Genomic DNA, 15,770 nt, shown 5'->3' on the forward strand with positions numbered 1-15,770 from the left:
TTCATAACGATAATATTAGTGCTATTACTCAGTAATAAACAGTTTAAACATAAACAGTTTTACGCGATCAGTATATAATATGATTCACCAATTCACTGTAAGCTCAGCACAAATTTCTCACAAATCGTCAAAACATATCTTTCAAATATTTTGTGATGTTGTTGACTGATAGAATAGTATGATGGAAGGCAACAAATGAAGATGTGGTGAGAAATTATTAGTAGATCATTAAAAGGAAAGGAAACTGGATTGGACCCATTTTGCCAAAAGAGTGCCTACACATCGTTGAAGGTAAAATAGAAGAACTAAAAGCACTGGGAAGAAGAAGAATGCAGATGATTGATAACCTACGCGAAAAAAGAAAATGCAAGAAACTGAAAACTGAAGCATAGGACAAATACTTTTACAATTTTAATGTATTGAAAATAGTACTTAATAATATAGTATTTTAATTACATCATATAGATGCTGAAAATTATATTTGATGCACTTTTAAAAAAGGTTCAAAATAAAAGCGAGACATTAAAGATTAATGTCTTGCATTTAATGATTAAATGGACGATCAGCAGGTTCAATATTTTCGTGAAAATAATTATTAAATAAAGAATAAAATTTCCAATACAAATTATTTGTATTAATTACTATATAGGTATACTAAATTAAGCTCTTCAAGCTCTTAAAATAAAAAAACAACTGAATATGAATTATCTATAATTAAAAAACCAATCGAGCCATTTGCGCACCAACAGCAACCACAGGAATAGAGTCGCCATAAAGGAATATCATAGATTTCTTAGTATTTCAATTATCTCAATAGAAATTCTTAGACAATTTACGATAATGGAAAGTTCGTTTGCCACTATTACTAATATTGTATTTGATACGCCTTCAAAAGCCGTTATAAAGTTTAATACACTTTGTCATTAATTTTGATTACCGTGCATAATAAGTGAAAAAAAATTACGCGACGTTAAAGATTATTAAATCTGCGGCTCATGAGAATAATTACGGAAGGTTCACAATAGCCCGAAAGGTAATATACAATAATTAGCCAAAGAGTTAAGTAGCCAAGTGTAAATTTCATACTCAATATAAAATGTTAATATATAATACAATATTTTTAATTCATTTTGATTATAATCGCATTGGTTACGGAGTATAATAAGCATAACAGATTTATGATTTAAGTGAATAGATATATACACCTATCAGTAAAAATATCTCTATAATAATATATGTCTGTATGCCAAAAGAATTGAGTGGCCGATAACAAACCATAAAAAGAGGGTGGTCGTTTCTATAAAAAAGCGGAAGGGTCCACTAACAGACTTTTAGCCTTTAATACAATATATGACCTTCTACATAAGAAATTCGGAAGCAGGACAGGGGTTAAGTGTCACAATCACCGGATCAAGAAGAAAAGATGCAGACAATATTTATAGACTATGAATAACTTATTTGTTTGCATATTCGTAGCTTATTTCTGTTAGAAAATCGTTTGAATTGATTTGAATTGAGGTACAGGATGGAAAATTAAATCTGAAGCTGTTAGATAATCACTGTAAAATGTTTACTTTTTAAACATAGAATTTTTTGTTAAAGTATATTAATGCAAAAGATTCAATAAAAATGATTTTAATTAATTATCAACTATCGAGATTGATGCATCAATATTTAGCTTTGTTATACATAGTTAATTTGCGTTTTGGCATCGTTTTGGTCAGATTTATGCAAATAAGTCTATATAATTAATACTGCTATATCTTCCATAGGAGCATTATGCTCGCATAAAATTAAAAACTATAGAATTCGAACAAATTCTATCTCTTGATAATAAACTTTTATTTATTCACAAGGCTGTGATAAAACCCATATATGGGCGAATATTGTGTTCAGTCTGAAATTTTGAGAAAGGTCACGAAAGCTTCTAGATTCATTAGTAATAAAACCATACATGATGATCTAAATATAGATTTTGTAGACAGCATAATAAAGCTAAGGAGTGTTTACGATTTCCTAAAACTGAAAAATTCATACTAGTTTCCCAAGTTCTTGAGACACCAGTTTCAAGATGGCTGGAAAAACAGATTCCAAAAGACAATATTGAAGAAATTTAATATTACTACTTCTTTAGAGAACTGAGCTGAACTGGTAAATCACTAATTGGAGGGACAGCTATTGGCATACTAAAAGTTAGTACAGTATTTTATAAGTATGCTTATAAGTGTGAGTGAATGAATTGAATCAAATAGCTCATATATTCAGTATATAGTATAAATGTTAATGTAGAGAACTTAGCCTAAAATGAGACAGGTCACGGATGCTCCTTGGTCCGTCAGTAATAAAACCTTACATGATGATCTAAATATAGATTTTGTAGACAGCGTAATAAAGCTATGCAGTGTTATGACACCAATTTCAAAAAAAACTTAAAAAAAGATTCCAAAAGACACTATTGAAGAAATTTAATATTACTACTTCTTTAGAGAACTGAGCTGAACTGGTAAATCACTAATTGGAGGGACAGATATTGGCATACTAAAATTTAGTACAGTATTTCATATATGACCAAAAAGCTCATATAATAAGCATTTAGTACAAATGGTGTGTTAATGTAGAGAACTTAGTCTAAAACTTTGAGACAGTTCACGGTTGCTCCTTGGTTTGTCAGTGATAAAACCTTACATGACGATCTAAATATAGATTTGTAGACAGCGAAATAAAGCTAAGCAGTGTTCAACATTTCTTAAAACTGGACACCAGTTTCAAGAAAGCTTGAAAAAGATTCCTCATTCAAGGTATTTTATATTACTACATCTTTGGAAAACTGAGTGGAATTGGTAAATTACTTATTGGAGTGACAACTATTGACATACTAAAACTTCGCACAATAATTTCAGATGTGTTTGTATAAGTGTGAGTGAATGAATTGAACCAAATAGCTCAAATATTAAGCATATTGTAATATAATGGCTGTTAAAAATAAAAATAATAAAAAAAATCTTTCGCCTAGTTTTATGTCCAATAGCTATAAGACTAATTTTAGCCATTCATATATACATTTTTACTATGGGCGTCTCATAGATTAAATTCGATTTTTTTTTCATTCTATCAAATTTCCATAAATATTTCCTTCCCGAAAATAAATACTAACTCCCACTATAATAGAGTGTGAAATGCCATAAAATCGCGCTATAAAGTGCCAGAATGTCCAGCAAAAGGCGCGCTACAAAACAACCGCCCTCCCGCTTGGGTATCTTTTTCCTTCGGAGTGGGCGATTTGGCTGCTTTCGTGCAGCTCTTTCTCGACCCGGACGTCACGCGGTTTTATGGAAATGTGCGGTCGCAGCAACGGCTCTCTCGGTAGCCGAGGCCACTATTCATAGCTAGCTCGGACCGCCGGAGATTTATTATTATTATAAAAAGCTGTCGGGACGAAAGCGAAGATGTCGGGATAAAAAAGAAACACCGCAGACCGCAACAGAAGTGACATCCCATCCCCCAAGAAAAAGCCCACTCTTGTGAAACTTACACTGCCACTGGAAATCGCACTTAAGAGACAGTGGAGATATGAAAATCTTTTTGTAAGACTTGTTATTGCTTGGTACAAATTAATGAGATTGTATTCGTAATTTTAGAAACTAAAAAAGGGCTTACACATAAATACACATAAATTTAATTGCATTTGATTCGGCTCAAATTATTGTCATTATTAATTTTTAAATATATGGTGTAGATCGGAGCTTGAAGGTCCGCTGGTAAACAGGTCCAATAACGACATCTCAAAAATAAGGAAAGTTAAGAATTTTTTAACAACAATATTTGAAAGTGTAGTGAAAAAGATGGATAACTCCTATGAAAGCTTACATGTGGGTTGGATAAAAATGACCAACTGTACGTTCACTCTGTCAAAGGTGTTAACAATAAAAATTAGTAAATAAAAACGTGAATTAAGTTTAAAAAAACACAATTTTACTAGAAACAAATTCTATAATAAATTCTGATAAAATGCCAGATCAAGGTTATACACCGTGTTATCTCTGTAAAAAATAACCTATGCAATGTATATATTTGCATTTGTCCAATAATATAGCTATCATTTATTTTGCAAAATCCCTCCAAAATTAAAAATAAAACTAGTGGGGCGCATGGCATCGTGCCTTAAGGCAAATTGCTGGAACTTCCCGTACCAAAAATTATTTTTTTTTTAATAAGATTAACATTTTTGAAAAAAAATTACTCTGAAAAAATAGATTTTTGAGAAACTATAAATTTTTGACAAAAAAAGGCTTTTTGTTGAAAAATTTATTTCTAAATATTTTGGAAATTTTGAACTTTTTTTCAAAGCAATTCTACTGCTTTAAATGCATAGAGACTAAATATCGAAGCGCGTAAGCGCCGCGTCGCCGTCTAATGGATAAGCATTGGTACGGAACCTATAGGAATGTAAACAAAATTTATACTTATTGTTAAAATCTCTATAAAATATCTGATAATTTGATGTGCATATGTCTAATGTCTAATGATTATTGTTGACCGCCAAATGGTATTTTTTTTAGTTTTTTTTACTAGATCTCCGAAACCGTCAGACCTATTTTCATGAAAATTTGATAAGTGTTCATCTTGTACGCACACACACACACATACATCAATTTTCTCCAAGGTATGCCAACATATTCAGAAACCTTTGAAACGTAAAGATATATAAAAATTTTCATTTCCGATTTTTTTGCGATTACTATATCTTACCCTACGCAAAGTTAATTATAAATAAATCAATTTATCATCTCCAGAACATTAACAATCGTCATTTCATTTCGAATCAAATTTCAAAAAAAAAAATAGTTGCCAAATTTCCACAAAATTGAAAAAGTGCTCCCGCGTAGTCACAGTCTAAACGCATTTGCAAATAATTCTGTGCGACATTTTCACTTATACTGTGCTTAGCTTGGCGGCATTTTCACATTTTTCAATAATTTTCACAAAATTGGAAAAGTGCCCCAATACATAAACAGTCTAAACGCACTTGGGTAAACATTTGTACCAGAGTGGCGCTTAGACTGTGCTTAGCCTGGGTGATTTTTTGAATTTTTAATCCAAAATTACAAAAAAATTTTTTTGAAAAAAAAATTCGAAACAAAAAATTTTTTTTTCCAAAATCAATTATTTTGTTGAAACAAGCAAAAAGTTCTTTGAATCATTTAAATCGGACGCTTAGTTCTCTCAAAAACTGCCATTTTTTTAACATTTCGCTCTGTATCTCCGAAACCGCTGGGCCTACCTTTGCCGAAAACTAATCAGCACATCTCCCTATCAATAGGAATCGAATGTTTTTTAAACCATTCAAATCGGTTGATCCGTTCTCTCAAAAACTCGCTTTCTATTTTCTGCACTCTTTGCTTCATATCTCCGTAACGGCTGGACCTGCCTTTGCCAAAAACTAATCAGCACATCTCCCTATCGATAGGAATCGAATGTTTTTTAAACCATTGAAATCGGTTGATCCGTGCGCCCGAAAACGTGGACGAAAAAACGCGGACATACAAAACACACACACACGCACACACACACACACACACACACATCCATTTTTTCTGAAGTATGCCAAAATGTTCAGAAACCTTCAAAACGTCGAGAAATGCAAAAATTTTTGATTTCGATTTTTGGACGATTACTATAACTTACCCTACGGGAAGTTAATATTGGATCTGTTTGTTATCCTATTGGGTAAAAAGAACCAGATGACAATTTTTTGAAAAACAGCAAAAAATACATTTCCACAAAGTTGAAGCAGTTGGGAGTTTTACTGAAGATAGTCAGATAGTTGTTTTGTTTATTATATATTATTTGTCGTAATAAATTGGTTTGGTTTTTGCAATATAATTGCTCAAAGTCAAATCGGATCTTTGTGCCTCTACCCTAGGGTAAAATGTTAGAAAAAACTATCACTCAATTATGCTTTTTGAATAAAAAAATCCCGTCATTATAAGTCTTAAGGTTTTATAGATTACATCTTATTCTATTTCATTTTCTTCGTGTGATGTTAATTGTTAAGGGATGATTTTTTGTGGTCTTTCATATCTGTACTTGGTTGATTATTGTCAATAGTCCGCACACGCCTGGCATCGCGTTAGATACTCGTTCTCTGGTACCGGATCAAGATAGGGAGCCGCGGTTGTACCTTTATTAGTTTTTTACTGTCTATCGAAACGGTTAGATAATTTTATGTAAATGCAGCTGGTCTGACACGCGCCTGACAGAGGTATGTCAAAAGTGTGCCAGTACTTAGCGTAATAGTGGAAAAAACGGTGGAAAAAATCATTATCTTCATACCCTATTGAGAAATTCAAATGGGATAAGATTCGGACGAATTTGATCGAGAGGAGATAAATAAAATTTAAAACTAGTTAAAATTATGCTGAAGATAAAGTAGTTTTTAATGCATTCAATGTGTTTTAAAACAATAAAAAAGAGCTTTCTGACTTTCGCTCCTAACTGATTATTTTCTTCAAGAGGACATCCACTCTTCTTTGCATGTACTATGTACTACATATTTACTAGTGTTAGCTCGTATGCGATGCAGCAATGCTCCTGAAATGTGATTATATCTTTGATCTATAAACTTAAGTGGAAATTGGATATCATACTGCTTGATATCGAGCTTGGCCGAGGTTGGGATCGAACCTGGGACTAGTTAGTGCTTGTCTACGTCCTTACCGGTTACACCACGGTAGGCTCGCAAATTATTTGCAAGTTACAAAGCTAGTACCCTTGGCATTCTGAAAATTGGGACGTTTAGCAATGATGGTAAAGTTTTATTACCAACCGCCGTTTTCAAATATAATTTCGATCGTTTCGAGCGTTTTTTAAATCACTCTATCCCAATGTTCAAATTTTAATTATATCTCCCTTTCGCCCTTCGGGGCGGGCATCGTGTGTAATATTTGTTATTGAAGATCTTATGAATGCGGGTCCAGCTGTCTCCGTTCACCGCATACGCACGCGATCATATCAGATTACTCCTCGCAGAAGGATAAGATAAATGAATATGTAGAAAGAATATTCCGATGTGTATGTGAATGTGCATTCATGATTCTTTTGTAATAACACATGAGTCGGTTGGTTTTATCTTACTTTAAATAATAATGGAATCAAGATATTATGCATGCTGGAAGAAATCTTAAGATCAGTTGGTAAAAAGGGATAACAAAAATTTTAAGGCGCAATGTAATGTTTGATTCAATATAAAGGAAATTTTGATTCGATTTGTTAATCCAACTTGGCTAAATACTGACCAAAAGTAAGCTACGCCACGATGCCATACTTTAGAGACAGCATTGTATTCTGCGTAGATACTTTAAATATTTGTTATAATTGAACTACTTTTTATATGCCTCTAATATTTTATGGTGGTCTGTTTGGGCATCAAATATATCATTACACCAAGTTACATCAAAATCCCAGATGAGTAACAATAGGGATCTCCTTGTCAGGCAGTATAAAAATAATAAGAATAAAACGTTAGGAGGTTTCACGCACTAAGATCCTATTTCAAAAAGATTTCGATATATTATATAATATTTATGAAAGGTACTAATTAACCCCTTTGCTACAAAAGTGTTTTCCGCAGGAGTGTCGCTGCTATACGGAACAGCGTGGTCATTAGTAGTGTCACTGAACTGACCAGACACAACTATGTTTTAAAATATTCCTATCAGTATTAATAATAGTGTTTTGAAAAATAGAAAATTGCGCTTAATATAAACGCAAAATGGTTTAACACATAGTGAAAAAATTTAAAACGAATAACACACAGTACGTAATGCGGATGTCGTCCATGGACGACACTCGTATGCACAGGTAGACGAGTGGATGTCGTCGATGGAAGACATTCGTAGAGAAAGGATTAGGCTTTATTTTGCGTGTGAATACTAATTGATAATGACGTCATTATAATAAAATAAATGCCTACTAAATACGATTACAAATTGTTAGGTAACCAAAATTTTAACACACAGTACGTAATGCAGATGTCGTCCATGGACGACACTTGTATGCACAGGTAGACGAGTGGATGTCGTCGATGGACGACATTCGTAGAGAAAGGATTAGGCTTCATTTTGCATGTGAATACTAATTGATAATGACGTCATTATAATAAAATAAATACCTACTAAATATGATTACAAATTGTTAGGTAACCAAACTTATATTTCAAAAATAGCAATTAAAATTAATCAGTACTTTGGTTTGACGGCAATCATCAAAATCCCGGGTTCTATTCCAAACAATGAATTTAAAATATATATAATTTTCTTCTGGTCAAAATTATAAAAACATCTTTTATTAACTGCAGCATATTTTTTCTTCAAAGACAGAAATGCCGCAACCGGTCGATTTTTCTTTGAATCTTCTCCGCAATCATATTTTGTTTCCGAGACTATATATTTTCGTAACGCTATCAGCATATATCAGTTACCGATATGATTGACAATAGATTGAAACAGTTGGTATACGTAAAGCAAAAACCCCACTGGTTTGCGAAGAGATAAAAGTTCGCGGTGATTGTTTTTGGGAAACGTAGGGTGGAAAATCACACGTGGGTAAAGGACTATATTGAGGAATAATATGACAATTTGTAATAAATACAACATGAAAAATTTGTTGTCAATTATTCATCAATAACTTCTTTGACTGGTAAGGAATCAGTATGGTATATTTTGTTCAACAAAAGACTATTCCATTGCAGAAACGATTATATTTTTTGCATAACATTATGGTTGCAAAGGATATTCAGCAAAGAAAAAATATAAAGTATTGTAGTAGCCAAAAGCATGGTACCATGACAGGAAACCGAGCTAATAAAATAAAACGATGCATCCCCCGCTTTGTATCAGTCGCGGAACTATTGTTGACAGGAGCACCGGTTTGCGCTGTCCAGTATCGCGGGTATACTGACTCGATTAATTCGTTGGAGAAAAAATATAATTCGAAAATATTGTGGATTTAATTGAAATTCGACTAAAAACACCTAAAATTTATTAATAAACTATATTATATTTATAAAAAATATATACAATTCATAAAAAATTGGTTGGATTGATATCAATAGCTGATCAATTATCGTCTTTTTTGTGAACGTTTTACATTGAATTTCGATTAATTTTTTTTTTTGAGATTATGGAAAAGCTTGAATTTATCAGATCTACCCCCTAAAACATTTTCAATACAATTCTTACACGGAAAGGTTACCATCAATAAAACTAAATGCGTCCAATAATCGATCAGTTCCTGCATCGGTTCAATCACGAATTCGCAGGATTATCCCATTTTACAAATATTTTTCCATGTGCTCTAGCATAGTTTTTAAATGGCATAAAATTTCAAAAATTCAATTTGTAATTAATATAATAATTATAAGAATTTTGCATATAAAATGAATATCAAAAAATATTAACTGAAGTATAAAACTTGTATATTTGTAAACAAAATAAAACAATTTTTTTTGATCACGACATAGATCAAAGTAAAATCTGCTATATAGGTGCCTTATAAATATATAAATTGTCCTAAATAATTTAATAATTAATATAAATTACAGGATCAATTTTAATTTTTAGCATAAATTTTAATGGCTATAAGCATTAGTATAAATAGATACATATTTTTATTAGATTTTACTATGCGTAGTTAGAGTTCGAATCGAATTTATCTAATTATTATCGTATTATTACAAAATCGTTTTTTCCAAATTGATAACAAACCTTATCTACAGGATGGGTTGAGTATACCTTCACAACATGAGGGCACATGACAACATTCAGGAACGATGCTTTTCGCAATTAATATGCATGAGTGACCCTATTAAAAGTTTAAAAGTTTAAAGGGTAGTCCGAATATCATAGTGGCAGTGGCTAACTGGATGTAAAGTACTCTGGATTCAGCAGATAAAGGATGGTAAAAAGTTTTGTTTGTTTCGGGATCGCTCAATAATTTTGCAAGTGGAATGGGTAGACCTCAGCGATTACAATCTACCTAGAGAAAATATTTATAGTCAAAAAGATTAAGTATGAGATAAAATTAATGATATTCCACTTGTTAAGTATATAACAAATTCAGTCAAAAGAGTTCATTGGTTTTCAGTCAAGTTGCCGAAATTTCAATCTCCTTACATCCAACAGATATTTAATGTTTGAAAAAAGACAGCCTTGAATAATTTTTTAATCTATAAAATTATTATATAATTCCTCGATCATCGATGTCCAACCCTATAGTGCATTACAGGGTAGTTTCATTCAAAAGCATCAATGCACCCTCTACTACTGCATTTGACAATAAATGTCCCACGACTTCACAGGAGGCAGTATCACCTTTATCAAATTTTCAGTGTATGTATAATATGTGTACCATGGAGAACTGAACTAATTCATTTCGTGAATGCTTGAGTTTTTATCCGTTTCGCCCCATTTCGTTCGTTTTGTTCTTTGCACGAGCGTGTTTTTTATTTTAGACAGAAAAAAGAAACCATTTACTATTTAACGGTGTAAACCGATAAGCAGATGTTTTCACGGTGACCGGTTGCGTGGATCGCACGGCTTGATTTGATGAAAGGCTTGATATCAAATATATAGAATAACCATAGAGGGAAAAATATCGATTACTAAAATTAGGTAAATTTTGAAATATTTCATTAACAATAGATCAATTCATACTCGGACTAGCAATCACTGGTTTGGCATTCGAATTAGACAATCTAAGTACTACCAAAAATTTGCTGATATTCCACATGGAAGTACTGATATTAAAAGATTCAAAAAATCGACTATTAGATGATTGAGGGGTCATATGCACTATCTCCAAGAATGTTAAATGGCAAACTTAGCAAATAATAAATCAAAGATTTTTAAAAATTATATCAACTTACCACTATGCATAGTGTTCGACTCCGCGTCCGCCATAGCGGTTCGACATCGTTTGGCGGGATGTGGAGGACTGAGACCATCATCTTGACCAGAACTGCTATCGCTGCGTTCTTGTTTGACTTTGGTTTCACCGGTCTCATTGTTCACTAAACCTGCAGGATCCAAAGGACTGCAAGGATCTATCGGACTCGAAGATGCTCTTCGTTTCGGACAGTGAGATTCATTGGTTTCTGAAAGGTAAGTGATAAATTTGAATTATTAAAATTGTAGAGCAATAACAATAATAATAATATAACCTTTAGATCGATCAAGTGTTATCAATCATGAACACAACATTGTAAGTTCACGTGGAACTACGTTTTCTCACCAATATTGACCAATATTGATTCTATGTGATTATCTAGATTATCTGTCTTTTTAGGCATAAGACATACAACTACTTACCATCCAGCAATCTTTTCGGCGTACTCGAAGCTCCGCCATCCGACAAGAGATCAGCCGGTGGTAACAGAGCAGGACTAGCCAAAGGAGGCGTTTGGACCCTACTGCCACTCGCCCTTGACGAACATTGTCGCCTTGAGGTAAGAGGAAGACCAGAGTCGTCGGAGTCCCGATCATTTGTAGAACCTGTAAAAAAATCGATTCTGAATTTTATTCTGCTTGCTATTTTTGTCATCTATCTTGACATCAGATGACCGATGTACAGTTAAAGTTTAATGTTTTACGGTTGAATGAAATTAATGCTTACCTTGCGTGTGGCAGGAAGCGTAAGGTTCCTTATGGCAAGTGAGAACCTTGTGCTGAATAAATCTGACGATATCTGACAGAGCAAATGGCCGTTGACATGATCCACAGGTCAGGACATCTGAACCCCGATCGCTAGATTCGCTACTTCCATCGGCTTCAGCTGTAAATAAAAAGAAAGCAATGTTAGATATCATAAAATCGTTCGCTTTCCATAAACAAAATTGAATACAAAATTACAAGCTCCATAAAGAAAATCGCAAAAAAATATCCTCCTTTGGTCTGAATTTCTAGTTTAAGAATAACCTTTGTTAATCGTTTATTGAAATTCTCTATTATACTTTTACGATAGAATTGAAGTGAAAGTAATTCTAACAGTCGTTAAATTATTATCAAAAAAATACATTCAACCAGTAATGCATGCAGTCTTCTGATTGGATGCTATTAGTTTCTAATAAACAATATGCTTTTAGTAGCTATTTATGTTTGCGGTTATATTTATATATACCATTAATGACTAAAAGTTACGACCCATTGACAATGTCAAAGTTATTAACTAACAACATAAATGTGTCTCTATTATACTCATAAATACAATATATATGCAAATGATATATACGTAGAACTCTACACAATCGAAAAGAGAAATGGATCCCGATACCTCATAAATGCATCACAAAACTAAAACATCAATTTCAAGGTGACAAATTTCTTTCCATAATAATGAAAATCGACAAAAGAAAATTAGTTCCCAACGATTCATTTCCGAAGTAATTCACAAGTAATACCAATACGTTGTTAAAACGTGACTCCAATCACAGTTTTCTAAATGAAAGTGATACGCGAAATGATACAATATGTTATTAATATCCAATATACAGAAATATGTCTAGATATCGGTCTTTTGTGTAATATCGGTCGTATCTATTTCATGCACGTATATCGAGATATGAAATCGCAATATTATCTGTCGGGAAAACAAAACATTTTTCCACGATTTCCACGCCCATGCAGGACTAGTATCATCCAATAGGAAACCATTTTTATATGTACAGATATAACAGCAGATAACGAAAAATCAATACGAAAAATAATAGCACGTATGCATTTATAGTGGCATCATTTTGATAGCTATCTCATATAACCTTTGAGATGTGATTTGGCCGTCAATTTCCAACGAAATATTGGATGCTAAGATGAAAATTGTTTTCCCAACGAATCACTCCGCGTCAGCCTTGAGATGATTAATAGAGTCAATCGCTTCTTGACTAGAAATATTTTTCTTTATATAAATACAATTATTATAAATTAATTCCATTGCTAAGTATAATTCATAATCCACAAAAATTTCACCGAATGATCAACCTTTCGTTTCGAAAATTAGTTCTGATCCACGTAGTGTATCAATGCAGTAATTTGCACATAAACCATTACGCTAGTAGAACATTCTCGGAACCTCTGCTCCCCATTAGCTTTTCCGAGACATTGAGACACATATGTAGGTACTTGCATATTAAAGCCGGATTTATTCAGAGAACACTGGTCCAGGTCAGGGAGCATTTTACGAATAAAAATTATCAGAGAAATTTTTAAAATAATTAAGTAAAATTTTAAACATCTAATACAAAGTACATTTTGAACAAGCTAAGATACGTTACATAAAACGCAATTTTATACAAAATCATTTTTATACTATATTGGACATGAAAATAGTGTCATCGTTACAAAAATGTAATTTTTTGTTATTATATTTTATGTCAAACGACAAAATGACTATTTCATTATTTATTTTATTAATTCTATATTTTTTATGTTTACGAATATCATTTCATCACAAAATATTAATAAAGTTTTACCAGCAGACCATTAAAGATGCAATAATCAGTTGGCAAAGATATATAGGATATTATGTGAAATCGGTGTCAGAACTATAATCAATTTTGTCCGCTAAATGTCGAAAGTCTAATTTTGAATTGCACTCTCACTTAATTTATTGCAAATCACTAAAACAAACAAATTTAAATAATTTTACTTTGGTTTCAAACCTTGGTAAAGGTTGGACTAGTCAATTCAAGTGATCATCAATAGTTTCACTTATACAAGATATTTTTACAATCAATCAATTAGGTTCAACATATTCAAATTCATCAGGTCTGAAATTTAAGTATTTACTTTTCTGATATTTTTTTATTTCTAAACTTAAACAAACTAACTTTAGACGAGTCACAAAAAATGATTATATTGCCTAATTTTGTGATTTCAATTATATCAATGGAAAATTAAAATGGTGGTCAAAAGTGATCATTGGACATATGCACATAAAATAATCAGATATTTTATAGAGATTTTAATAATAAGTACGAATTTAATCTAAGAAATCTAATAAGTAACTAGTGGGGCGCATGGCATCGTGCCTTAAGGCAACTTGCTGGAATTTCCCGTACCAATTTTTTCTTTTTTAAATATTACATTTCTGAAAAAATTAGATTTTTGAGAAACTATAGATTTTGACAAAAATTTATTTTTTTTGAAAAAAACACTTTTTGAAGAAAAATTTATTTTGAAATATTTTGGAAATTCTGAACTTTTTTTCAAAGCAATTGTACTGATTTAACTGCATAGAGACAAAATATCGAAGCGCGTAAGCGCCGCGTTGCCGTCTAACTGATAAACATTGCTACGGAACCCATAGAAATGTAAACAAAATTTATACTTATTGTTAAAATCTCTATAAAATATCTGATAATTTGATGTGTATATGTCTAATGATCATTCTTGACCGCTAAATAGCATTTGTTTTACTTTTTTTACTAGACCTTCAAAACCCCTAGACCTGCTTTCATGAAAATCAGATCAGTGTTGATACAAGTAAAATGGTTTTTGAATTATTCAAATCGGACTCTCCGTTCTCTTAAAAACTGAGTTACCATTTTTGGCACTTTTTGCCCCATATCTTCGGAACGACTAGACCTGCCTTCGCCAAAAACTAATCAGCACGTCTCCTTATCAATACAAATCGAATGTTTTTTAAATTATTCAAATCGCTTCATCCGTGTTCCCAAAATCGACAAAAATTTGTATCCGCACACACACATACACGCTCACACTTACATACACACACATCAAATCAAATTTGAATTCGATATTTTACCTCTTGCGTCATCAAATGTAATAGTAACGTGAGAAAAAGTTAATGTTGCCATGGCCTTGTTCAAAGATCCTTTCAGCTGTAATTTATTCAGCAAAAATAGTTCAATTAAATTAATACAAAATGTGGCCCTTATTGTCTTTTATCCGGTATATCAATGTCCTTATAAGTTCCCCACGGTGAGCCATGCATTGGGAGCCATTAACCCGGTCTGGCACTGTGATATATCCATCGGTTTCTGATTGGAAGAACCGTAGCGGCTATTAACCGCAGCAAAACCGCTCCTCGCACAGTAAAAGCTCTTTCCTAACTCTCTCTTGTCCTCACAAATGAACCAGAGTAGAGTAGCTCTCTATCATATCAAATTTAAGCAATGGATGTGTGTTGGTGACTACCTCAATGGGACTATATCACTTCCGATACCGTTTTGCAATGAAAATGCTATTAGTATTGGCAAAGATGATATGCAGATCGTGCAGTGGATAGTTAAGAGATACATTTGGGAAATTTAAACTTATTTTAAACTAAACACAAGATTTAAATTATTGACTTTTTAAAAAAATACTTATTGGTAGCAAGCAGTAGTATACATATTTTCAAACTAGAGATGAATAGCATCGGACAATTAATGGATTTTTTTTTGTCAATTTAGACAAAACTCACACGGTTCACAATTCACACTTTCTCACTGTCCACAATGTCGTGGAAAATTTAAACTGCATGAGCAAACTTTAAACTTAATAAATCTTCGTGTGGGACACAAAGAAATGAAAGCAAAATTTGTACTTAGTATCAAAATCTCTAAAAAATAATGGTAATGGTAAAAAATAAGCTGATAATTAACTTCCCAAAAAGGAAGTTTATGTTTACATCAAAATGAATGATACTGATTAGTTTTAGGTAAAAATCTACCGAGCCGTTTTCTTGTAATTAACTGTTGAAAAAAAAATTGGAGC

At 32.4% G+C, this 15,770-nt stretch overlaps 1 protein-coding gene across 1 annotated transcript in view; it reads right to left on the reverse strand.

Annotated features, from left to right (window-relative positions):
* LOC113385683 (B-cell lymphoma/leukemia 11A-like) overlaps positions 1-12,201 on the reverse strand; it is a 238,793-nt gene extending 226,592 nt beyond the window's left edge. The window contains exons 1-4 of the mRNA XM_026623527.1: positions 12,198-12,201; positions 11,671-11,829; positions 11,367-11,549; positions 10,925-11,152 (exon numbers count right to left, since the gene is read on the reverse strand). Coding sequence (XP_026479312.1) covers positions 10,925-11,152; positions 11,367-11,549; positions 11,671-11,829; positions 12,198-12,201 — 574 coding nt within the window. The remainder of the gene's footprint in view (positions 1-10,924; positions 11,153-11,366; positions 11,550-11,670; positions 11,830-12,197) is intronic.
* Positions 12,202-15,770: the final 3,569 nt, after the last annotated feature.

This window comes from Ctenocephalides felis, unplaced genomic scaffold (genome assembly GCF_003426905.1).
Source record: "Ctenocephalides felis isolate EL2017-DRISC unplaced genomic scaffold, ASM342690v1 CF-g0.4_SCAFFOLD_03571, whole genome shotgun sequence".
Taxonomy (NCBI): domain Eukaryota; kingdom Metazoa; phylum Arthropoda; class Insecta; order Siphonaptera; family Pulicidae; genus Ctenocephalides; species Ctenocephalides felis.